Here is a 26,445-nt window from a genome sequence, read left to right on the forward strand (position 1 = left end):
ATCTTATGGTGAAGGGCAGGTCAAGAAATCCTATGGGTGGTATTCAACGCAAGTCCTACTCAAAGGTTCATTCATTTCAGTGGGTCTACTCTGAATAGGGCTTAGTTGAATACTGCATGCAGTTCTGGTCTCCACAGTTCAAGAAGGATGCAGACAAACTGGAACAGGTTCAGAGGAGGGCAACAAGGATGATCAGGGGACTGGAAACAAAGCCCTACAAGGAGAGACTGAAAGAATTGGGCATGTATAGCCTGGAGAAGAGTGAGGGGAGATATGATAGCACTCTTCAAGTACATGGAAGGTTGTCACATAGAGGAGGGCCGGGAACTCTTCTCAATCATCCCAGAGTACAGGACACGGAATAATGGGCTCAAGTTGCAGGAAGCCAGATTTTGACTGGACATCAGGAAAAACTTCCTCACTGTTAGAGCCATACGACAATGGAACCAATGACCTAGAGAGGTAGTGGGCTCTCTGACACTGGAGGCATTCAAGAGGCAGCTGGGCACCCATCTGTCGGGAATGCTTTGATTTGGATTCCTGCATTGATCAGCGGGTTGGACTTGATGGCCTTAAAGGCCCCTTCTAACTCTACTATTCTATGAATACAGCCATACATATTTTTAATAATTGCATGACCTGCATTGCCTATGCCATTAATGCGGGGACCATGAGAGGTAAAACTGAGGAGATCTACACTCAGGATCTACAGCCCCAAACCATTCTGACCTTTCTTTGTGCAGGAGAACTCAGCGAAAAGCAGAAGATGGAGCTGGAGCAGAAACGGCGTCTTGTCCACAGCCAAGCCCACGAACTTAACCATCTCCGAGAGAAACTGTTTGAGATGTCCAAGCTCGTGGACCAGAAAGAGGTGGACCTCCAAGTGCAAAGCGAAGAATTAAGGTAGGATATGTATGTATTTATCTATAGCACACCTTTCCTCCAAGGAGCTCAAGGCAGCGTACATAGTTCCTGCCTCTTCCAAGTTTGTCCTCAAAACAGCCCTGTGAGGTAGGTTGGGCTGAGAGACAGCGACTTGCCCAAGTCCACCCAGCAAGCTTCATGGCTGAGTGGGTATTTGAGCTCAGGTCTCTCCAGTCCTGGACTGATAACTCTAAGCACTACGCCACACCGATACCCAGTGGGCCCATTGCTGCAATCACAGGTGCTGTGGGTCTTGCAGGGATGGGCTGCACTAAATACAGCCACACCAGAACCATGTTTTTAAGAAATCCTTTATGGTTAGGGTGGTAGCTAAGAGAGCATAGATAGGAGGTCCCAGATTCAGCCCCCTGATTTCTTCTTTTTAAAGAAGTGGTAGGAGAAGGGCTGGGAAAGCCTTTGGAGAGCTGCTTCCAGACCCAGCAGGTGTTGCTGGGCTCGTTGGGCCAGTGGTCTGGCTCTGCTGCCGCCGCTCGTTCACTGTCTGTTCTTGGCTAGTCACTTGCGAACATTAACAGCATGAAGAGCATGCAGCCTTTGGTCTCCTCCACCTGTCATTCTCTTTTAGCAACATATTCTCTTTTTTCCCCCTTTTCTTTTGAGTGCAGGATCAGCAGAGAGAAGCTGAAAGAGCTGATGGCGGAGGTGGAAGAAAAGCCGGGAGAACCTGAGAAAATTGTGCAAAACAAGAGTGTGCAGACGAGGGATTCCTCCCCGGATGAGGCCCCCACAACCAGAAAGGCAAGTGATGTTTGAACCAGGGAGCACTTCGATAGTGCCGGTTTACATCCAGGGCCTCTCCTTACCTCCTGTTTGTCTCCTGAGCAACGCACTTGGAAGATGGAGGCGGAAGAATTTAGGCACTAAATCCCTGTCTTGAAACATCCACATGGCTGATGGGTCCTACCTGGGGTCCTCAGTCTGTGTGCCTGCAAGACAGGGGTGGTGCATCCCTTCATGGGGAGCCTTCCAGAGGCCGCATGCCAGTGATAAGGCTTGTGGCCCAGGGAAGGGGTCCGATCTGGGGAGAGTCCCAAGGGCTGCATTCGGCCTCAAGGGCTGAGGTCCCCACCCTTGCTTCAGGAAGCAAATATAACGGCTGAAGAAGCTCTTTGGAAGAAGCTCTAAAGTTACTGAATGATTTAGCATCTCCAGAATGTTAGTTTGTTCCAGTAACAATTCATTGCAACCTTGAAAATGACATTTTAGCCAGAGCCTGACAAGTTAGTCTTTGTGTATCAAACCCAGTCATGATCATAATGATGAGCGTTCAAAGCACATCGCATCTCAGTAGTCCTCAGGGAAGGCCTGTTGACTGTTTGAATGCTGAAGGTCCCGTGGTCAGTCCCTGGCATCTCCAGGTTGAGCTAGGAAAGCCTCCTGCCTGAAACCTTTGAGAATTGTTCCCAGTCGGCGTATCTTTAATCTGCCTCACACCTGATACCATATATGATGTCAAGTGTAGGGAAGGTGGCCATGGCTTGGCCAAAACAGCTTCACGGGCCAACTGGGGAGGCCTGTCAGGCCTAATTAGGCCCACAAGCTGGAGGTTCCACACTGCTGGTGTAGACAAAACTAGTTGGGCCTATGACCTGACTCTGTTTACAGCAGCTTCCTACATTCCTTGCAATGATCCTGCAAGCTGGGCCATATTATTATCCCCATTTTACAGATGGAAATGTTGAGGATGAGGGACAGTGGCTTGCTTAACACAAGGACCACAACTTACGATTTAGCAACAGGCTGTAAACCTGTAAACCAGTACCTGTCCAGGAGAGCAGATGGATCATGTATTGCAGGGGTGGGGAGCCTTCGGCCCTTCAAATATTGCTGAACTGTAACTCCTATCATCCTTGGCCATTGACTACGCTTGCCGGGGACTGATGGGAGGTATAGTTGCTGCCCTGTGCTGCTCCTACTGGGGAAAAGGGTGGGCACTGGCTGCCCATTTGCTACTGGGCCAAGTTCAAGGTTCTAGGTTTTTTGTTGTTGTTATGTGCCTTCACGCTGATTTCGACTTACTGCGACCCTATGAATCAGCAACCTCCAAGAGCATCTGTTATAACCCACCCTCTTCAGATCTTGCAAGTTCAGGTCTGTGGCTTCCTTTATGCAATCAATCCATCTCTTGTTTGGCTTCCTCTTTTTCTACTCCCTTCTGTTTTCCCAGCATTATTGTCTTTTCTAATGAATCGTGTCTTCTCATTATGTGTCCAAAGTATGATAACCTCAGTTTCATTATTTTAGCTTCTAATGACAGTTCTGGTTTACTTTGCTCTAACACCCAATTAGTTTTTGTGTACGAAGCCCTATACAGCTGGGGACCAGGATACCTGAAAGACCGTCTTACCTCTTATATACCCAGTCGATCACTGTGCTCTGCAGGTGAGGGCCTCCTGCAGATACCATCTTATCAGGAGGTTCGTTCTGCACAATATAGGAAATGGACCTTTAGTGTGGCGGCACCTACCCTGTGGAATTCCCTCTCCTTAAATATTAGGCAGGCGCCATCTCTACTATCTTTTCAGCGTCTTTTGAAGACTTTCCTCTTCAACAAGTCTTTTAAGTTGAGACCTATCCCAGTATGCATCTGTGTTAGAATTGCTTAATATGTTTTTTAATAATGTTTTTAACCCTTTTTAAAAAGTTTTTTTTAATGTTTTTAACGCTGTTTTGTTTTAATGTATTTTAAGATCTGTTTTTATGATGTTTTAAAGTGTTTTTAGTGCTTTGTTTGCTGCCCTGGGCTCCTGCTGGGAGGAAGGGCGGGATAGAAATCAAATAATAAATAAATAAATAAAATATAAATCTAATAAATAAATAGTTCAGCAACATCTGGGGGACCGAATGTTCCTCACGCATGATGTGTTGGCTCCAGTTACTCTGTGGCAGTTGTACAGCCTGCTGTCTTACCATCTTGTGATGGGGCAAAACAGAGAGTCCCAGCGCAGGTGATAGGTCAGCTTGTCTTTTTGCTCCAGTGATAGGAACCAGCCCTGTCTGCACTGCTGATACAGCAGCTGCCATCGATGCTGCTGCATCAGGGCTCCAGTACAGCCACTCTGAAGCCAAATTGAACTGGGCAAAGAAGCTCTCCCACTTGGGTGGATGGAGCAGGGCCCAAAGGCCCATTGCTCTGGACCAGTCGCCCTGGAGCTGCTGCAACACTGTGCGCCCTGTGGAGACCACCCCCAAGAGCTCAGGTGGCTGGCAGCATGCAGCCTGTTCAAATGGTCCTCCATCCCATGCAAGCTGAGCTTGATTCTCATTACGTACCTATCAGCCAGGCATGTTGTGATAGGTGACTGGCAAATGTTTTTATAGCACTTTGCAAAATGGGAAGTCTTGTTAAGTGTAATTGCTCATTAGAGTTGGGAAGGCAGCTTGTGGGAGAACAGAAGTGATGCACTCAGGCTCTTCCCCCCCCTTTTTTTTTGAGAGAGAGGTTTATGATTCTGGGTCCTTTGCAAATAAAGGTTTGTATTGGTTATTGATAAAAAGTCTACACCTAGGGTATTTTCAAAGGCTTTTCGGGGCCATTTCCAGCAGTTAAATAATTTGAGGCCTGGGCTGAACTATTTCCACAGCCCAAATTAGTGACACACCACCCACCCCCAGATATACACACACACGGCAAGGAACTGTGGCTCAGGAGCAGAGTACCTTCTTTACATATAGAAGGACCTAGATTCAATCCCTGGCATATCCAATTCAAAGGATCAGATACCAAGAGGTGGAGAATACCTCTCTCTGCCCAAGAGACTCTTCCAATCTGAGTAGACAATACTGGCCCAGACAGCCCAATGGACTGACTCAATATAGGGAAAGTCTAATGTAACGTTTGATCAGAAGTGTCCTGAGTAGTGACTATGCACTGGAAGGACTGTAGTTCTGTTTGAGAGCACTTGGTTTGCAGAAGGTCCCAGATTCAGTCCCTGGCACCTGCAGCTGAAAGGATGTGGTGGCAAGCATTGGGGAAAACTGCCTGCGCTGCTGCCTGTCAGAGCAGACTATACTAGGCTAGACTGACAATTAGCCTGACCTGGGATAAAGCGTTTTCCTATGTTCCCTACACTGTTTGTTTGTTTTAAAACCTTCCCACGTAGAGTGTGGTTTGCCTGGTTCACTTGAGCCAGCGTTTCTCTGAATTTTTGAGAATCAGCTGGTGTGGCCTGAATTCATGTTACTGTATCAGCCCCCAGAGATCAACTGTGTCAGTGGTTCTGCCCTTTCCATTGGGAGATTAGGGTGGCCTTTGGGGGTTTTCCCACTCTATGATTTTACAAAGAAATGAGAAATCTTTCTTAAACAATGTAACCAGCTAAATTCTACTCAGAGAGACCCATGGAAGTGAGTGAACCAAAGTTAGTTATGGCCATTAACTGTAGTGGGTCTGATCTAACTAGGACTAGCATTGGATACAACCCTATTACAATGTCTGTATAGGGAAGATCTTATACGTTCATACAGTCCATACACTCCTTATAAATGCTGAATATTTAAAAATTACATATCTATAAAATTCCCTTACTTTGTTAAAATGTTTTGATTGAGATTGTTTTTATGAATGGGCTCTGGGTTGTACCCAGTATTAGTCCTACTCAGAGTAAACCCACTGAAATTATGACTAATTTAGGTGCATTCGTTCTGTTGGGTCTGTTCTAACTTAACTGAATGCAACCCTGTGAAAGGCTCTCATAGGAAGAACAAAGGTTTTGTAAAATAAAATGTGTTTGTGGGGGAGGAGGGATTGCAAAGATTAGGAAAGGCAAAAACAGGAACCAAGCATGAGTGACGTTGTGAGACCAAGATGGTGCACTGAGATTCCTCTCAGCCGCAGCCTATATTGTGAGTTCCGCAGGAGATGGAACATTGCCAAGGCATTCTGATGCAAGAGAGCTGCTTCCCCTTTTAGAAAGGGGAACTCTTTGAGAGTGTCTGACTAACTTCCCCTTTTCAAGCTTGGCAGCTGCTGCATAGCAGAGCCACACGGAAGCAAGTTTTACAAAGGGGGGGGTCGCTTTCACCTTGTTGGCTCAAAAGGGATTATTTATCTGAGCCTTTTTTTCCCTCCCTCCCCGCAGGTACCAGCCTTGGACCTAGCCGATCTGGGAGCAAGGTGCAAAGGCTCCAGGCACGAGGAAATCATCCATCGCCAGAAAGATGCCCTGGCTGAGCTGCGGCAAAGAGTCAAAATGCTAGAAAGGGGTCACCCGTTGGGTGAGTGCTGTGTCGGCTGCAATGCTCTTGGGCAATGAGTTGTGCGTGCAGCTTCCTTGGGCTTTCAGATGAACGCCTGCTTTCATAGTGAGAAGCAGCAGTAAGGAATCGAGCCTTCCTATACGGCCTCAGGCTCCTGCACATTGCTACGCTTTGCCTCCATTGGGGTTGGCGGCGGAGTGCTGCTGAATCCCAGTTGCTGGGCATGGCAGGAGGGGAGATGCTGTTGTGCTCAAGTCCTGCATGCAGGCTTCCCTTTGGGGCATCCGATTGGCCCCTGTGAGAACAGGATGCTGGACTAGATGGGCCACTGGCCTGAGCCAGCAGCCAGCTCTTCTTACATTCTTGTGTTATGTTCAAATACCTGCATAGGTCTAGCGTAAAATGCATAAGCAATATTGTTCAGCTAGTTAGAGCTACTGACATGCCTTTAAATGCTGCTACAAGCAGAGGCACCATAACATGCAGGGCTGCGATCATCTGACCGCTCAAATGGAACCCTGGGGTGCTAGTTTTTCCTTTTAAGTGCCTACATCTCATTCTTGCAGGGGGAATCCTCGACACACCTTGGTAGTTTTTCTCACATACCAGTACCTTGTAGGTAGCCTGGGGCTTTACTTGCAAGGTTTCGCTTTGCAGAATTTAAATTTTAGCTCCTTGTGACAGCTGGAACTCCGAGCAGGCAGTGCCAGGCCAAACCGTACTCGACATGGGAGAACTTGATATGGGCGGAAGGTGACTTTAAAACAGGCGCAAAAGGTTCCAGATTTGATTAGCAGCAGCACTGAGGAGGAGGGAGTATAATTCTTTCCTCTGGGCTGTTTTGTATTTGCACGCCCGTCCAGGGCTAGTAATAGCACAGCTGGATCACATCTAGGCCAGCTTCCTGCTTCCCCCACTGGCCATTCAGGTTGTCCCATTCTGGGCCCCCGGAGGAGCCCGCAGAACAAGTCAGTTTTCCCAACACCGTGAAGGAGAGCTCCTGGCGAACAGCTTGGCCCGATAAGGGTGGGAGGCGGGCTGAGCTCTTTTTGAGCCTCTGTCTCCAAGCCCACCTTTTGCAGGCGCCTCCCCCTTTTGGAGGACTGTTGCCTCTCAAAGGGCCAGCCCTCTGGCCTGAAGACAGGCATTTCTCCTGTATTCCGTAGCCTGGTGCCTCAAGCCCAGGGGAAGGTGCCTGGGAGGGTTCTGGCTCTGGTCCTATGGGGCCCAGTGCTGTGGAAGCCGTTTCGACAGGTTCCTTGCCTGCCATCCTTGGGGTCAGTGGTCCTTTATCACCAACATCCGGCTCAGGGCCTGGCTGCTTACACGGTGGGACTACGTTCTTAACTTCGTGACCTGGTCATTGCGGGCCTCCAGGGTTGTGACACCAATGCCTCCAGAGGGCCCTCAAGCTGGACACAGGCAACAGACCACTGTTGCCCCTCATGGGACGGGCTGAGTGGTGTACAGCCTCTGAACCTGAAGGTACCTTCTATCCATCATGGCTTTTGAGAGAGACCTGCTGCCCTCTTGTATGAATTAATCCTTCTCCTCTCTTAAGGTCATCTAAGTTGGCAGCAGGGCTGTGGAGTCGGTATGCCAGACCTTCGACTCCGACTCCTCTATTTTTCTACTGTCCGACTCCGACTCCTCCATAAATGGCAAATGTATATTAACTAGTAATAACAAATTTACTGTAGCAAAATGGTAGCACAAGGCATTTCATCACCACCACGTGAATCATCAGGCTAGATTGATAGAACATAAAATATATTTATTTGATTAAAATTTCTGAACGAGAAAACTTTCCTAAATTCCTATGAAAGTTTTTATTTTGAAGCCGGAGTCGGTACATTTCTACCGACTCCGACTCCACCCAAAATTGCTTCCGATTCCACGACGCCGACTCCACTGCCCTGGTTAACAGCCACCACCACATCCTTGTGTCAGCAAATTCTGTACCACATGTGGAGAACCTCTGGCCCATAGGTTAAATGCGGCCCTCCAAATTTCTCTTATCTGGCCCCAGGCCACACCCACTTCCTACTCCCCACCCTCACCTCCTCTTCCCAGGCCACATTGCTCACTGTGCATGCGTCGCACCCTCCTTGACTGCTTCTGCCTGGCTGGAACACGTCCTTGAGCTCTTGTTTCCTAGAAGGAGGACAGAGAAGGGTGTGCGAGGGTGGGTTGAGACCAGCCTGCTGGACAAAGGTAAAATTCACATCCATTTCTCCACCCAATTTTGCCTCTGGTCCCACCTGCCATTGGCACATGGCCCCTAGAAGGTTGCCCAGAAGGGAATGTGGCCCTCGGGCTCAAAAAGGTTCCCCACTCCTGTTCTATAAATTAATAGCAAGATCAAAGGGCGTGTGTGTGCACATGCAAAGGATTAAACACCTCCCCCAGCACTGCTTCTCCAATCAAATTTTAAGCTTCTTAGAAGACAGAAAGTGACTATCCAAGATCACAAGATGAACTTCATGGATGAACAGAGATTTGAACCTGGGCTTGTTCTCTCCTAGTCCAAACATTCTACCCCATAGGTTGGAGATCGCCAACCTGTTGCCCGAAGGCACCATGTTGTCTGTGAAGGGCTTCAGTGGTGCCCCCAGCAGGTAGCCCAGAATCTGAGCTTTCATTAAAAAAAAAAAGCAAGTCTCTAGCCCTCCTACAAAGGAAGTTATGGAGCAAAATGTGTGAGTATCCTTCTAAGCGATTTCTGTGAAATGAGCCAGCCCGGCTGCTCCTGTCTGTCAGTGTTACTAGCCAATAAGTGAAGTCAGAGCTGTGACTGGCAAGTGAGTTGTTTGGATACCAGGTAATAGGAATCCCTGGGGCCCTTCAGATCTGCTGTTTCACCATCCCTTTTAGTGCACTTTTTCTGTCTTTTTTCCTAGTCCTTGAAATCTCCATAGTTTGCCCTTCTTTTTTCCTTAGCAACCAGGACACATCTTTCCTATGCTGGGTTCACCTGAGATCAGGTAGTGCCTAGAAATTATTTTCTGCAAATGCTACTACACACTAAGTGTTGAAGAATCCCCCCTCCCCGCAAAAGGCAAATGTGAAAACTTTGCAAAAAGCTTGAGCATGTTTTCTGCTTTGCAGGAGCTGAAGATCAGGTTCATTGTATAGTTAACTTACAGTAACAATGGTATGCATGTCTACTCAGAAGTAAGTCTCACTGTGTTCCGTGGGGCTTACTAGGTAAGTGGGTACATGCTGGCAGCCTAGGCTTTGGTTTAGGGTTGGCATTGGGGAAAGACAGGATTCCTGTGCCTTTCACAGCTATATGGAAGGCAGAAATTCAGCTGGTCAAGCCTTTTCTAGTAAGGAAATAGAATTAAGAGAAAAGCTTCACCATGACGACGCTCTAATTTTGTGTTACGCCATGCACTCCCTCAAAATTTGAAACGTGCCCTCTGGTCCAGAAAGGTTGGTGACCCCTGCCATAGGTGCTTGTCTCCAGAACCGTACCTCTGCAGAAATTGTTCGCTGTGAGATTCAAGTAAAACGGGAAGTGCCACAGTACAGCAACTCCTGTTTCTCGTTTAGATTTTGAAGAAAAGATTGGAGAGCCCCTTATAGTGATTAAAAAAGGCCTAACAGAGAAGAGAGAACGCAAAACGGAGGAAGAGCAGGTGACAGCATTGATGGCAGCAGCGGATGCTAAAAAGGTAAGCTCTGCGTTTCATCCTACAGTGAACTCTGCATTGCGTCCTGGTGATGCTTCCTTTGGAAAACATGTCACGGAAGTAAGGTAGATATTTGTTGATGTCCTTTCGGCTGTAGTTCCTTACTCTGAATGTTCAATCTACTCTTTTCTGAATAATAATCTATTCTGAACATTTCAGAATATGTTGTTTTATTTCCTTCCTCCCGCCCCCCTCCCAGCTTCAAAGCAGTGTTTCCAGGCCAGATCCTAACGTGACGATAGAGAGGACGGCAAAGCTGGAAATGGCCGATGCTTTAGACTTCAGTGAGAACATGGTATGAAAATGAGGAATGTTTTAAAGTGCTTTGTGATGGAGAAGGGAGGTTTACATTGCGGGGGCATCACGGCACACAGCCCTCCCCTGATCTGTGTCGAAGATGTGCTCCCCTTTTCCATCCCCCCCCCGCTCCATGCCTCCCACTCCCAAGTGAGTCTGCTGTGAGTACTGTTATTCAGCGTGTGCTTACATCAGGGATGGTCCCAGATTTGATCCCACTCCACCCCCAGCAAAGTGCTATCAAATACCCTTCCCCCCCCCACATCAGCAGGCTTACCTGTTGTGGGGGCAACACTGTCAACAGGCAGTAGCACCATAGTATGCAGGATGTGGCTGCGAGCCATTTGGCATTGTGGGAAATGTTTAAAGGTAGGATTGCCCAGAGAGGTTTTGGGGCTTCCCAGGTCTATCTGCCACCCCCAGAGAAGCCTGTGGTTGTGGGAAACGGATGGGTGGGGCCCCTGCCAGGTCAGATGGGCCTTGGCAACTTCCCAAGGGTGCCAGATACTGGCACCGTCCTTGGTTTACATCGGGTGGGGAACCTCAGGGGCCAATTGTGTTCTCCAGGTTTCTCTATTTGGCCCTTGGGGACTCTTTTCAAGTTCACACCCCTTATTGCCAGACTAAATCCCTCCTCAAGTGCTTTTGCCTGGCTGAAATGTGCCCCTGTGAACTGTGACAATTCCTCTGGCTGGATGAAAGCTAGAGTGTGTGAGGATTGGCTGTATGTAGAAATCTCTGCGTTTTATTATAACAGAGGTAAGAGTCATAGCTGTTGCTCCTCCCACTTCTACTCTGGCTCCGCCCATTACTGGGTAACCCACTTCTTGTTTACATGGCTACATCACACTGGATATCTGTGCTGGCCTTCACCTGTGTATACGGGTGAATCAGAAACGCCTTGTTGGTTGTTTATTCAGCTTTATAGCTTTGGAGGCAATGCAAAATTCTGATGGATGGAGAATGTGGGATTTTCGCTGGTAGGAAAGACTGGTGCGTCCAGCCAATAGGTTGCCCCCTGCTCTTCTCTTCCCCCCCCCCCCAGTACCTCAGCCTGATTCAGGACCTTGCCTGCCTGATGAATGTCAAGGACCTGACAGGCCTGCAGACAGTGAAGCACCTTCCCCACTATGAACGGGAGAAGGTTGGGATGAGGCGGCAAAAGGACCTCGAGTTGCTCTTCGACAAGATCAGCAAGCTCAAGAACCGTCTTGAACGAAAAGAGTCGCTGCTGCAAGAGTACGAGAGAGATGTCGGGCACTTCAGGTACAAACACGCCCCCCGGGGACCAGTTTGGTCGGCGCACCAAGGACTGCCTTGGCAGTATGTCATGAGCAGGTTAGCTCCCCTTTCGGCAGACACGGTTGCGTTTCCCCCACCGAACAGCGTTCTTATTCTGAAGGTGTCGCTCTTAAAATGTGACAAGCGGCAGCCTGGTTTCTGCTGCAATAACTCAGTTATGGCTCGACGGCTTCCTGGGGCAGTTTGGGGCTCTTGGGTACATCTCTGTCACTAGAGGCCCAGGTGACCTCTGTGGCTAGGAGTGCCTTTTATCCCCTTCGGCTGGTGTGACACCTATAGCCATCTCTGGGCCGGGATAGCCTGACCACTGTTGTACATGCACTCCGGGTTAGGCAATTGCAGTGCACTGTGAGGCTATCCCTGAGGGTTGGCCCGGAAGCTGTAAAACAGCAGCTCAAGGGCTCCTTGGTTGCCAGTTAGCTACCAAGCTAAGTTCAAGGTGCTGGTACTGGGGTACAAAGCCCTTTACAGCTTGAAGCCAGGGTACCTAAAAGATCAGGCCTTTAGCCTGGTGGCACCTATTCTTTGGAACTCTCTCCCATTATGTACCGGACAGGCACCTGATCTGTTTTCTTTTCAGGACTTATTGAAGGCCTTCCTTTTTCAGTAAGCCTTTTAAGTGGAGATTTTTAACCCAGTCTGCATCTGTATTGGACTTGAAATTGCTTTTGCATGTCTTGTGTTTTTTATTGATTTTTTAAATAACGTTTCTGTTGCTTCCAGGTTGTTTCATGGGGAGCAATTCTGAAATGAAATGAATAAGGTGCCATTTGTGTATTTTGCAATGACAAAAGCTCATTTCGTTTATTACTAGGAGTAGCCACATTTATTTATTTTGGGTGTTTCTTGACTCCCCACTGAACTGTTTGCTCTGGGCAGTTTACAATTTAACGGCAGTAAAATACAACCCGCAACAATACTAAACAAAAAATAACTTGCATAATAGTAGTACCATTTCAAAATTAATGAGAGCAACTCAGAAACATACACCTGCATAAAATCAGTAAGCAGCACTTGAAAAACCAGCAAAGGGGGACAAACTAGTTCTAAGAACTAAAAGTTTGAAAAGCCTGGGAGAAAAGAAAGGCCTCAGTGTTGAAAATACATTTTTAAAAATCCTGAAAAGAAGCCAGACAAGTCCTTCTGGAGAGTGCATTCCATAATGGTGCCAACACCATGAAGGCCCCTTCCCTGGAACCAACCACCTCATTAGGCGGAGGAAACTGAAGAAGAAGCTCCGATTAAGATCTTACAGTCCAGGCAGGTACAGGTGTCCTGCCCGAAGTCGAAGGACTCGTTCTCAGACCTGAGTGTGGTTTTTTTTTCTTTTTATTAAAGTTATAGATACATCCAAACAGAGCGCCTCATTAACCTAACTAAGTTTTCTAGGAACTTTGTCCTGAACGAACACTGACTAAGAATGACCTCGTTACTCTAAGATGTTGACTCAGCAACTGCCCCCCCCAGTCAGCTTAGGTAGGCTTGGATTGTGCATGCAAACAAAGACTCCACCTCCGCTCCAACTGTTGAACTCCCCGCCCCTGTCGCCTCCGAGCGCAGGGTGACAGTGGTTTGATCTCACCTTTCACCTCCAACGGAGGGGGGTTGCTAACTGTCAGTTTGGGCGTGGGAAGCTGGGCATTGCTCACCTGGGAAGCATCCGGCTGGCTAGGCTGAGTCTCTGATGAGGGCAAGGATGTGTCTGATCGGAGAGCAACTGACAGGCCAGGTGATGCTTTATCAGGGGAGTCTGGAACTGAGGGGGCTGAGCTGTCCAAGACAGGGGTTGGGGCATCCCGGAAGAACCCCACTGCTTGCCCTCTGTCCAGGTTCCCAGTCCAGGTCCTTGTCATCTGTCTCACCCTCATCTACCTGCCTCCTCCCAGCCTGGGTCACGACAGCAAGCAGGGAAGAGGCGATCCTTCAGGTATCCTGGTCCTAAGCCATTTCTAAAGTTTAAAGCAAAGATGGGAAATCTGTGGGCCTCCAGATCAGGGGTGGAGTTTTCTGACAATCTCAGTGTTCAGCTTATCTGCACAATTTTTGCAGCTTCCTAGTTTCACCAAAAATACAGGGAATGCTTGTATATGTTATGCATTATTTTTCTGAGGCCCTTCTGCAGGTCCCCCCTGTGAGGGGGTGACAAGGAAGAGACCCCCTTCAGTTGTGGCTCCCCATCTGTGGGATGTGCTCCCCAGTGAGGAGGAGGAGGTAGAGGAGGGGGACACCCTGATGACCTTCAATCAGAGGAATGCTCTCCATCCTTTGGAAGACCACACCCACTACAGTTCAGGGGAAGCAATTTTCAGCGGATATTGGAGGTAGCACACAGCCATTGTGGCTAGTAGGAACTAACACTAGCCCTGGCTGCTGCCTGGCTGGTGGTCATCCATGACAAGGCCTTCTCAGTGGTGGTTCCCCAGTTGTGGAATGTCCTCTGGTTAGATGCACCTGTCTCCCTCATGATTTTCAGGAGAAATTTACCCAGGCATTTGATGGTTGAGAGATATTGGCCATGGCATCCATGAAATTAATAACTCTTGCTTTTAAACCTGCCCAGACCCTTAGATCTTAGATCTCCAAGTCCCCCCCCCTTTGAAGGAAGCTTGGAGGGTGGTGACAAGGGAGAGGGTCTTTTCAGTTGTGGCTCCCCATCTGTGAAATGTACTCCCCAGTGAGGTCTGCCTGGCGCCTTCATTGACATATTTTGGTGCCTTATCTTTTTCCCCAGGCATTTGATAGACTGAGATGATGATGTTGCATTAGTGTGCTGTATGGAGGAGTGCTTTATTTTATTTTTTGTTTTGTTTTATGTATGATATTTTGCCTTTTCATTATTTTGTAAGTTGCTTGGAGACCTTCGGGTAGCACGCAACTAATCTGTTATTATTATTAACATATTATAAGCATATACCCTGTATTTTTCCTAAAGTAAACAGCACATGAGAAGATACGTACAACAATGCAAACAGCTGTGTAAAAATATGTGTGTGTTAATATAAAATTACCGTATTTCATGCTGCTTGCCTTTCATATGTATTATACAGAGAAAATACTTTTTTCATGTAATTTTGAATATAATTAGTCAGGCCTTTTTTAAGAAAAACGCAGGAGCAGCTGAAATATAAGCAGGCACTCAGTACAAGAGTTGGTCTGATGTGAGCAAAGCTTGATCAGGACAGAGCTCCCAAATTCTATATATAAACCTGTTTTAAAAGAATACTAAGCAGAAGAGTGTGAGGACATCAATGCTTTGCTAGGACAGACCTTTGCTGGGTCTGTGTGGAGTGCTGGGTGTCAGAGGACCTAAAAAACTGGGTTTCCTTTCTCCTTGTTTCTGGCTCTGTATGAGAGAGAGGTGTCTAGAGCACTGTTGTATGAAAGGAAAACATCAGCCGTGCTCCCTGACTGGGGTGCCTTTTCCTTCCCCATCCAGAGTTTGCCATTTGCCAGCTTGCAAATCATCGCCTGTAGAGGAGTAATAAAGGCCTGTAGAGGTGATAAAGCAACTTCCAAATTGTTGTTGTTGTTATCATGTATTAGTCGCTTTATATAATAAAAAGTCTCAAAGCAACTTGGCAAAATAAAATACAGTATATAAAAACAATTAAAGCCATAAAACATTCAAAACAATGACAATACAAAATCCATAAAATGTCCATCCGGCAGCATATTAATACGGAGTAAGTCCTACCCACCCCACTAAAAGATGAATCATAGAATAGTGGAGTTGGAAGGGGCCTATAAGGCACCACTGTAAGAGGAAACGATTAATTAACCAAAGGCCTAAGTAAACAGAACAGTCTTAGCCAGCCGCCTAAAGACCGCCAAGGATTGCGCCAGGCATGTCTGTCTGGGGACAGTATTGCACAGGTGGGAAGCCATCACTGAAAAGGCTGCTCTTGTGTGGCCACCCTCTGTACTCCTCTTGAGCAGGACCCACAGAGGAGGACCTCTGCTGAAGACCTCAGGGTCTGGGCTGGTTCATATGGGTAGAGGCATTCCTTGAGTATTGTGGTCCTGAACTGTATAGGGTTGTAAAGGTCAGAACCAGCACTTTTCATTGAGCCTGGAGACTAAAAAGTAGCCAGTGCAACCTGGCCAGAATAGGTGCGATATGGTCATACCTTTTTATGAAGTTTTAAAGTTTTTTTGATGCTTTGCCACCCTGGGCTCCTGCTGGGAGGAAGGGCGGGATACAAATTAAATAAATAAATAAATAATACCTTCTGGTCCCAATCAATAATCTGGCCACTGAATTCTGCCTTAACTGTAGTTTCCAAACTGTCTTCAAACACAGCCCCACATATAATGCATTGCAGTAATCTAACCTAGAGGGTAAGTGCTTAATCATCGCCTATAGGCGAGTCACAAATGCCTGTAGGTCATCAAGCAGGAGTGAATTCCAAGCACTGGTAGTCCCCCCCCCCGGGTTGTTCATGTACCACACAATGTTGTGGATTAGTAAATTATGTCAACTTACTTGCAAGTTTTGCTTGGAAACAAACTTCAGGGTGACATTTCCCAGTCTTTAAGTATAGTTTGCAACAAGCCAAATTCCAGGCGCCCTCTCTCTCACACATCAAACAGGACGAACAAGCAGACTTTGCAAGCCTATCGGTCCGAGATGGCCAAATTAGCTGACAAGATCTACAGAGAAGCTGAAGAGAAGGCTCTGCTGAAAGAAGCTCTGGAGAGGACAAAATTGCAGCTGACTCAGGAGAAGAGGCTGAACAGGGCTTTTAAACAGCAAAAGGTAGGTAATAGTGATCCACAGGGCTGCTGGCAACCCTCTGCTCAGCTGTGGTGCAGATCTGAAGGCAGCAAGCTCTGCATTTTGGCAGGTGTGGCCTGACAGCATTCTCCACGCGACTGCTGTGCTTGTGTTTGTTCAGCCTCTGGGGAGAAGGACTGGCTGAGCAATGGGGAGGGGTTGTGCCATCCCCTTAGGGCAAATCTTGAAGTATCGCCACAGTCCCAGGGAGAGATGCCAACTCAGCTTCATTCTTGGGGAGGAAAAAGGAACAAGGTTGCAGCCACTGGGTGGTGCTGGAGGGAATGCCATAGGGGCAGATATAGTCTTTTTCACGTAGGGAGTTGGAGATGTTTGGGTCAAATCAAACAGGAGGCGCTCCATTCTCTTGATGGACTTCCCCCATTTCCTTTTCTTCGCCATACAGTGATTGAGGGACCTTTCTCACAGCACTGCCAAATCATCAGCGATTAGTTCAGGTAGCCTTGTAAGTAAAGCCCCCCCAAATACTAGCCAGATAGATGGATTGATCGATTAATTCCTAGCCAGCTGATAGCTGTCAGAGCGGAAACAGAAAGCTGTGTTTCTCTGCTGGGTGCAAAGGAGGGGTCTTCCCTCATCTATCACCCGCTTGGCTTCTATGCTGGCCGCAGAGGAGGGATGGGGCACTCACTTCCCTGAATGGAACACCATGCACTCGCCTGCATGCCAGTTCTGCTCACCTATGGCTACCAGGCTAGTGCTTAAATCCAAGGGTCAATTTTGGAGAGAGGAACACTCCTGGCCTGCTTGTCCACCATGGCCACAAGTACTGAGGCTGGGAATCCTCCCAGCTGCACAAGCCATTATCTGATTCCCAGGGTCAATAAGTAGCATGTAGGCTGCTCTGTTCAATCTGCAGACCACCTGTTAGCCAAGCAAGACTGTGCTGACTAGGGCCACTAAGCTCCTTGGTGCCCAAAGCTATGCAGCAAGTAGCTGTTACTGTTCAGTAGTGCACCATAAGACATAGGAAGCTGCCTTGTGCTGAGTCATATGTGTACCTAACTTAGTATTATCCATTCTGGCTGGCAGCAGTTCTCTGGAGTTTCAAACGGGTCTTTTCTAGCCTTACCTGAAAATCTGTGGCGATTCCTCTCCCCTACAGCCCTTTTAAAATCCAACTGCAGCACCAGTTGACTGGCAAAGTGCAGTTGAGGTCCTCCAGGATGTTTTTGTGCCTTTAATTAAAAACTTCCTTCTGGCAGATTTTGCCCCTGCAGTTGCTTTCTGTTCAGCATCACTGTGGCATTCGTGATGATTTCCCCCCTCAGTTAATAGTTCCTGTTCCCTGGGGAGTGGCTTTATTGGTTTGCTCTTTTTTTTCTTTTTCCTTCTGCCATTTCACATTTTTTTAAAAAAAATACTTAAAGCTGCCCCCAGGAAATGGGAACTTACAAATTAGGGAAGCTGTTTAACATGTAATGCTGAGGTTGCACCAAACCAGAAGCAGCTAACAGCATAAGTCACAAGGGGGGGAAGCTACCAATTTAAGTTGCAGGGAACCTTTGCTGAATGGAACTGACTTCTGAGAGAGCCTTTTATAGAAGCATCTTGGTCACAGGGATGGGCATTGCCAGATGACGCAGTGCTATCTTATATGGCACTTTAATTCCAGGTCCAACTTGATTGCTGAAAACCAGTGGCTCAGCACTGTTGAAAAGACCTTAGGGTGGAAGCAAATGTTCTTTGTATTCCTGTGTGTATTCCTGTGTTCTGTGTATTCCTGTCGGGTGAATGGACTTGAAGGCATCACTTAGGAGGAAGGAGAGAGAAATCCTTGCATTTGGAGCAGCCCTTACTTATACACCTTTGAGCTCTGTCCTCACTCCTGGTGCTACAAACGGGATTGTCACGGGCACCTGTCCCTCTTTTACTGAAGGCAAAACATTGCTGGAGCTTGGCTCACAAAGTTAGTTAGCTGACAATTGTGTACACCCTCTAATTGCCTTCAGCTGTGATCCTGCACTTGGTTATTTATTTATTTATTATTTATTTATTTTATTTAATTTATATACCGCCCTAAGCCAAAAAGGCTCTCTGGGCGGTGTACATAGAGGATAAACAAGAAAATGTATGAATAGAACAAATATAAGAAAATCAAAAAGCAAAACAAACAAAGAACAGAAACCAAACAACATCAAAACATACCAGCAATGAAACACTGTTTTAAAATACACTACAAAACAATTTCTTTAAAAAGAATATTTAAAATTTTTAAAATGCCTGGGAGTATAAAAAGGTTTTCACCTGGCGCCGAAAAGATAGCAGCGTCGGCGCCAGGCGTACCTCATCGGGGAGACTATTCCACAATTCGGGGGCCACCACCGAAAAGACCCTGGATCTAGTCACCGCCCTCCGAGCTTCTCGATGTGATGGCACTCGGAGGAGGGCCTTAGATGTCGAGCGCAGTGTACGGGTAGTTTCGTATTGGGAGAGGCGTTCCACCAGGTATTGCGGTCCCATGCCATGTAGGGCTTTATAGGTCAAAACCAGCACTTTGAATTTAGCCCGGAAACAAATAGGAAGCCAGTGCAGACGGGCCAGAATAGGTGTTATATGAGCGGACCGTCTGGTCTGCGTCAATAGTCTGGCCGCTGCATTCTGGACTAACTGTAGTTTCCGAACTATCTTCAAGGGCAGCCCAACGTAGAGCGCCTTGCAGTAGTCCAACCTAGAAGTTACCAGAGCGTGAACAACTGAGGCGACGTCATCACTGTCCAGATAGGGACGTAGCTGGGCTACCAATCCTTGCCAGTTTCCTGAAAACACTGAGACGTATCCTAGCACGTTCAGGTCACATCCATACATTTAAAGCAGAATGCTCCCTCCAAAGAATCCTGGGAACTGTTATTTGTTAAGAATGCTGGGAATTGTAGCTCTATGAGAGATAAACTACAGTTCCCAGGATTCTTTGGGAAAAGCCATGTGCACTAATTATACATTAAATGTATGGTGTGGATGTGACCTTAGTCAACAGCTCTGAAGAAAGGGGTGGCTTTATTGTGTCCTAGCACTGTGTCTTTGCCAAAGAGATTTGTGACTTGTCCCCTGCTGTTTTCCCCCTAGAATCATTTAGAGGAGAAGAGGAGGGAGATTCCGTCATGTCACGCCTGTACTCTGAAATTCAGGGATAGGAAGGTAGGAAAACTCCTGGCCAGTGTAGTCAAAATGCTCATCAGAGCAACAAGCTATAAACGAAGATGATCAGATACTGGAAACAGGGAGGGGAAAGGCCCTGAATAGCAGGGGCACCCTTGACTGAAGCCTGCATACTTTTTAAGCAAGCCCTCGGCATCCTTTAGGTGCCCCTGCTTTGTAATCTGTGTTCTTGCCGTCCTGATATTGGCTCCAACAGGTGCTCACACTCTAATGCAGGTCTGGGGAACCTCTGGCCAGATTGAGCCCGCTGGGCCTCCCCATTTGGCCCATGAGGCGGTTTTCCACAAACCATGACCTCCTGCTCCACACCTGATGTCATATGAGACATCACGTGTAGGATAGGTAGAGATGCAGCTGGAATCTGGGGCTGGAAAGCAGGATTGAACTCCCTATGCATCGACTGATGGGCTGGGACTTCAGCCCTCCTTGGTTTGGGAGGGTGCACCAGCAAGTTCCCAACAGGGAGCTCCCTGGCACACCGGAACTCTGCAGAAAGCAGGATTGGACACCCTGCACAAGGGGCGGAAGCTCCTCATATGTATTACACATACACGTTGTAGCAAAATGGGGAAACCAACGCAAACAATTGATTATTTCTGTTTCCAGTGTTCAGGCTTAAGGATGTGCTCGAACTGTGCCCAGTTTGAATTTGATGCCGAATTTTCCATTAATTCACTTATTCACTATCATTGCGGATTGGATTTTATGTAGTGGTTTTCCACGACTATTCTTGGAAATGGTTAAAAAAAAAAGAAAAAAAAGAATGCATCTAAAATATTGATACTAATATCAATATTTGTATCAATATTTCCTTAAATTTATCAATATTTCCTTTTAGTTTTGTTATACTTCTTTCCCTCTCTGTCTTTTGCAGGCAGCTACTTCAAAGAAACCATCCCCTGAAAATCAGAAGACAGTTGAGAGGCCTGAAGAAGTGTGTAAGAAACAAGCACACTGCAGCGCCTCTGCATAGAAACCAGTAGAGGACACACAATCCTGCCAGCTCCTTGTCCAAGTTTGTAAATACGAGAAGATGCTGCAACATCTTGTAAAGCACATTGTGTATGTATGTACGTATTTACTTGTACAGATGATGGTCTTGATTACTAGAACTGTATTGAGACGTAACACAAAATTATGTATAAATTCTTAAGCATCCTCCCAACAGCTTTAACAGGTCTTTTTGTGGATGGGTGGGAGGGAAGAGAGATGGATTCAGTCTATGTCGGATCAGGAATCATGGACCTGGTTCATTCATACATCATCATTTGACAGCTGCAGCATCAAGTGATGGATTGCTGTCTTCGAAATAGTCGAAGGACTGTCACATACATAAAATGGAAATGGACTTGCCTTCAAGTCAATTCCGACTTACAGCGGCCCTGTGAGTAGGGTTTTGATGGTAAGTGGTATTCAGAGGGGGTTTACCATTGCCTTCCTCTGAGGCTGAGAGGCAGGTCACCCCGTGAGCTTCATGGCTGAGTGGGGATTTGAGATAGTGGAGCAAAAAAATTTTCTGTTGCCCTGTGAGGCAGGACCTGAACCAACAACACCTTCAAATTTCAAGGAAAAGGATCTGGATTGAACATTCGATAAAACTTCCTGGCCACAGGAGCTGTTAAATAGGGGAACAGACTGCCTTGGAAAGGGGTTTTCTGGAGATTTTTAAGCAGAGGCTGGATGGCCTCCTGTCAGGGATGCTGTAGCTGCAGGTTTCTTGGATTGGCAGAAAGATTGGACTAGATGATCCTTGCAGTCGCTTCTAAATCTGTGATCCTGTGTGTGAGTAGTCCATCCAAGAGCTGCAAAGATCATGTCCACCAGCCACATGTTCACCAATCTACGTTCCACAATGAACGAAATGTGGGTTATGTGCTTATGTACCCCTGATGACTGTGCAGTCATTTTGACAAAGCATGGAAAAAGCTGTAGGACAGAGAGCAAATGATCAGGACCTCCAGATAGCTCGCGGTGAGGCTGAGAGCAGGAACTGCATACCACCAGGCTCACAGACAAGGGACTTGGAACATTGGTCCAGCACTGGTCTGGAGCCAACTGAGAGTTTCCTTGGCCCTGCAAAGGGAAGGGGTTTAGCTTAGTGACAGGGCCCACACTTTACATGCAAAAGGTCTCAGGTTCAGCCCTTGCACTGACATCTCCACGTGGAGCTGGAAAAGTTCTCTGTCTGAAACCCTGAAGACCCACAGCCAGTAAAGGTAGGCAAAATTGAGCAAGATTGGCCTGTCATCTGACTCGGCGTAAGGCAACTTCCTGTGCTCTGAAGTGTTACAAAAGGAAGGAAGGGATGCGGGGGGGGGGAGGTTTGACACTTCCTGTGTTCCTAAGCAGGTCTGAGTCTGTTCAGGGTCTGGATGGGGAACAGCCTGGCAACATGTACACCAGCCTAAGTTCTAGGATGAAAGAAATGTGGGATAGAAATGTGCAAAGTTAATATATAAGATGGGGCCCAACCACTGAGACCTCTTAGCAGGTGCGGACAGCCTGGGGAAAGTCCCGTGGAACTGATCTCATGTGAGAGAAATTGTCAGGATTCTTCATATATAAATGTGCTGAGGTCACTAGCATCCATAATCAAGACCCTTTCTGGACTCTCTTTTTGCCTGCAATATGCCACATCCCTCCCCCCCTCCATCTTTTTGCAATATTCAAGGGTTTATTTCAGGACAACACCCAACCTCGCACGTCTCCTCCATCTCGGAACATTTTGCAACAGCCATGCCCATCTGTTCTGCGGGGACTGGTTGGTGCCAGAGCTTCCCTGTAGAGTTCTGGAGTAATTTGCTCACGTTCTGTTAGCTTTCATTGCACCCTCCAAAAATAACCATTTGCTAGGCCCCATAGCCTTCCCAGCATTTCAATGAGCTGATCTTGCCAGTGGTCAGCTCCTGGCATCTTAAGAAGTTTCTTTCTCTCTTTTGTGCTAGATGAGTGAGGCATTTTGCCCTTTTAGTCGCATTTAAAACGTTCTCTGATAATTACACCTTCCGTGCAAGAAACTGTTACGTTAATGAAAAGCTTTACCCTTGCAGGCAAGAAGTTTTCTTCTCATTCTCACTCGCCACCACTCACAGTCATCCATCAAAAAATATAACCACCATCCTTTTAAAAAACAAAAAAATCTCTCCCACTCATCCCAATAGGCCTCCTATCATGGAGACAGGAGGCTTTTTTGTTTGTTAGGAAATTACTGGCTTTCCAAAACTGCCATGTGGAAGCAGCCTGTTGCCATCGGTGTTGTCAAAATAGCCAGCAACGAGCCTAAATCAAAGCTATCCAAATAATGCACATTGCCAGAAATTACAATGCCGAAATTATGAATGTTCTACAAAATCACACTTGGCATCAGAAGAGCAGGTCTCCATCTGGACTCGGATCTGTGTGAATACAAATCTCAGCTTGCCATGATTGCAAAGAGCTCAGGCTGTACCTTTGCAGGGGTGAGCATTTTGCACGAGCCCAAGGTTTTTTTTTTCATTTTTATATTTTAGTTACAGATTCATAAATGGCTTTGCAATAAAAAAATCTGAAATGGTGTACAATAAAAAATACAAAAAGGTTTCAGATTCAATAAACTAAAAGCAATAAGCCCATTTCTACAGTTGTACAATTATTATTCCATAAAATGACTTAGACACTCCAGGGAAAGCCTTCTTTAAGAAAAATGTATCCAATAGATTTCAAAACACTAGGCACTAATTTCAGATGGTAACTGATTGCAGAGGGCTGGAGCTGCCACACTAAAAGCCTGATTTCTAGTGCACCTGTGGGCAACACTATTAACAGTGCCCCATCTGAGAAGTGTAATCGCTGAGGTAAGGCAGTCCCTTCTTTTCCCCTTCAATAAGGAGGAGACTCCCTCCTTATGTCCTAATGAAGTCCCTACTTTCACCTTTCTAGTTCTACCACTCTCAATCATCCAAAGATCTGCTCCCTCAAACTACTCCATCCTTTCTCCCACTTTCTACACCTGCAACTCCCAGAACACCTCTTATCTCACTTCCTTTAAGCCCTTCCTCAAGACTCACATATTTCATGAAGCCTTTGCAACAACCCTCTAGTCCTCATTCCGTATGGCAAAGGTGGGGAACCTGTGGCCCTCTGGATGTCATTGAACTCCATCTCCCATCAGCCTCAGCCAGCATGGCCAATACTCAAGGATGATGGGAGGGGTAGTCCACCAACAGCTGGAAGGCCACAAGAACCTCATCTCTGTCATAAGATAACTAAGTTATCTTTTAAGGTAACGAAGGCTGCAGTCCTATACATACCAGGATACAAGCCCCATTAAACACAGAATATACCTAGGATTGTGCTGTAAGCCTAACTACATTTCTAGATATATAGAAAAATATGATGTCACAGCCTGATGGCAGTGTGAGCTGCTTGGCCATGGCGTTGACAGGAGTCCAGACAGTGGGAGGCCAGGTGGGAGGCTGGGGGCAGAGGCTGGAGCCTGGGCGAGAAAGGACAGTGATGGCAGTGACTTGGTGGTTGGACAGGAGACCTAGCAGTAGCTCTAGAGACCTGGGGGGGGCAGGGAAGAGAGCTCTGGTGACCCATGGGGGGGAGAAGGAAAGGGAGCTCTGATGATCCATGGGGGGAGAGGCGGGGCTTTGGTGATGGTAAGCAGGGTTGGTGAGCGAAGCTAGTGGGGCAGCAGCCCCTAGTAACTGAAATAATTGCATATTGAAGTGACTGCATATTTATTTCCTGTGTTTACCCTGCCTTTCTTCCTCTCCACTTCCAGACATGAGCTATTGCAATTTGGAAGGTGTCATTTATTTCATTACCATCGGCTAGTGGTGGGAGCCTTGGATGTTGCGCCTGGGTTGGAGCCCAGTGACTACCTGGGGAGATCCACCAATCATCACCGCAGAGCATCCTCGTCCTGCTCTCCACCTCCCTGAATGCAATGCAGGGACTGGACACCAACAAGAGCCCTTTCTATTCCTTCTTGTATCTAAATACGGCTGCCTCATAACGCAAAGATTCATTGGCAAAGAAGCTTGTTTCACAGACCTCCACTTGTCCTGACCTCAGTTTCACCTTGGCTTGTCTCCCAGCCGTTTCTTTCCATTTCTCATTGTTCCCTTCCATTCAGGCCAGTTCTCCACATTCCCACATCAATTTGAATGGGTTTTTTTTTAAATTAAGTCATCTCAAAAATCTGTCAATACTTTAGGGCGCATATACACACCAGTAGACACATTTTTGGGTATATATTTTTGCCTAACGCACATCTTTGCAAGCAATTTCATCTAACACAATACATGTTTACATATGTTCACTAATATATGCATTTTCATGCACACACACCCCTAATATATGCATCTTTGTATACATTATTGGGTTGGACAACTGCGTCGCAAAACTCTTTAGAGAAGTGCAAATTTCAGATAGCTGTGTTCATATATTCCTTTAGGAGATGTGAATTGGATAGGTTCATATTTAGATCTGTTGTTGCAGTCGTTGTCGCTTTCCTTGCAAAGCAGCCCCAAGCAACTTGCAACAATGCAAATTGAACCAAATTTCTCCCCATCTCTCTGCAGCGCCTTGCTCCATCTTTGCTTCTATTTTTCCGGCTCCTTCCAGCACCTTCTTCTGTCTTACCCTGTGCCACCCCTGCGTGTGTTCTATACAGACTGCCACATTGGCTTTGAACAGTAAGGGGGTAGGACCGTAGCTCAGTGGAAGATCAGCAGTCTTGCATGCAGAAGGTCTCGGGTTCAGTCTCCGCTATCTCCAGGTAAGACCGGGAATATCCCTCATCTGAGAGACTGGAGAGCCGGTGCTAGTCCATGTAAGCGATACTGAGCTACACGGATCATTGGTCTGGCTCACAATAAATTAGCTTCCAACGTTCCTCTTGAAATCAGCCCTTTATTCAGAACCATGAGGACTAGAATCTTGCTTTATTTTTAGGAGAAGGGCTGGAGCTCGGTGGTAGAGCGTTTTCTTTGCCTGCAGAAGGTCCCAGTTTCAGTCCAGGCATCTCCAAGTAGGGCTAGGAGAAACTTTGGAGAGCAGCTGCCAGTCAGTGTAGACAATACTGAGCTACCTGGACTATTGGTCTGATTCGGTGTAAGACAGCTTCCTAGGTGTCTATGCCTGGAGTCTGGGTTTTTCTGAGTTCTGTGGTTTCTTCTTGCTGAAGCTGGTGCTCAAGAATCCTTCTACTCGCCTGCTGGCCCACTCCAACCCTCAAGCCTTCCTGGTTTTCTAACAAGAAGAAATTGGGAGTTAAATTCTTCCTTTGGCTGTGCGCACCGAAGCAGAGAGTATCTCGTAGGGATTATTTGAGAATGAGAGTCCTTTAACCCCATGCAAAACAGATGAATGGACATACAGTTGGAAACAGCAATACTTAAAAAGCACAGACACCATACAAACCGTCTTGTTGTTTTTATATGCTTTCAAGTCAATTATGACTTATGGCGACCTTAGAAATCAGCGACCTCCAGGAGCATCTGTCTTGAACCACCCTGTTCAGATCTTGTAAGTTCAGGTCTGTGGCTTCCTTTATGGAATCAATCCATCGCTTGTTTGGCCTTCCTCTTGATGTTCTCCTCCAGTCACTACCTTCCCACATTTTCCCCTTCCTTAATCTAGAGTTTCTCATACAAGGTATATGCCGAAAAGGAGAGAAATAGCGATTACGAAAAGTTGTGAGGAGGCTGGTTGTTTCGCCTCGCAGTTTCCTATATGCGGGTGGTTCTAACTCTACCTCCTTCCACGCCTCCTGCTTCAATAGGGTGGGCGGGCACAGGTGTACATCAGGAAAACAGCATGGAGGGAAAGGACCAGCCCTCCCTTAACACCACGGCACCAATCCATTTAATACTATCCCCACCAGTCATGGATTACCAAGGATGGAGGCAAAGGCCTTTCCTGTGCAAAGCGGGGCTGGCGGTTCTTCCGATTCAGAGTCCTGCCATTAAGTCCCAGCGTCTTAGCATCTTGTCCAATAAAACCATCCTCCTTCAAGGCATGTTCAGCCACTGAATCCCATCTCATGGCACTTAAAAGGCTGCA

General features: G+C 46.9%; 1 protein-coding gene across 7 annotated transcripts in view; it reads left to right on the forward strand.

The window, feature by feature from the left end:
* Positions 1-20,548, forward strand: part of FHAD1 (forkhead associated phosphopeptide binding domain 1) — a 63,922-nt gene extending 43,374 nt beyond the window's left edge. For 6 of the 7 annotated variants that reach the window (XM_061601678.1, XM_061601675.1, XM_061601681.1 and 3 more), the window contains 9 exons: positions 744-903; positions 1,551-1,683; positions 6,027-6,162; positions 9,700-9,821; positions 10,039-10,134; positions 11,182-11,402; positions 16,029-16,194; positions 19,300-19,371; positions 20,267-20,548. In XM_061601678.1, the coding sequence (XP_061457662.1) occupies positions 744-903; positions 1,551-1,683; positions 6,027-6,162; positions 9,700-9,821; positions 10,039-10,134; positions 11,182-11,402; positions 16,029-16,194; positions 19,300-19,371; positions 20,267-20,365 (1,205 nt within the window). In that variant the 3' untranslated portion in view covers positions 20,366-20,548. The remainder of the gene's footprint in view (positions 1-743; positions 904-1,550; positions 1,684-6,026; positions 6,163-9,699; positions 9,822-10,038; positions 10,135-11,181; positions 11,403-16,028; positions 16,195-19,299; positions 19,372-20,266) is intronic. The other variant, XM_061601680.1, reaches the window with a different exon arrangement.
* The last annotated feature ends 5,897 nt before the right edge of the window (positions 20,549-26,445 follow it).

The sequence above is a fragment of the Rhineura floridana genome, chromosome 18 (assembly GCF_030035675.1).
Source record: "Rhineura floridana isolate rRhiFlo1 chromosome 18, rRhiFlo1.hap2, whole genome shotgun sequence".
NCBI lineage: Eukaryota > Metazoa > Chordata > Lepidosauria > Squamata > Rhineuridae > Rhineura > Rhineura floridana.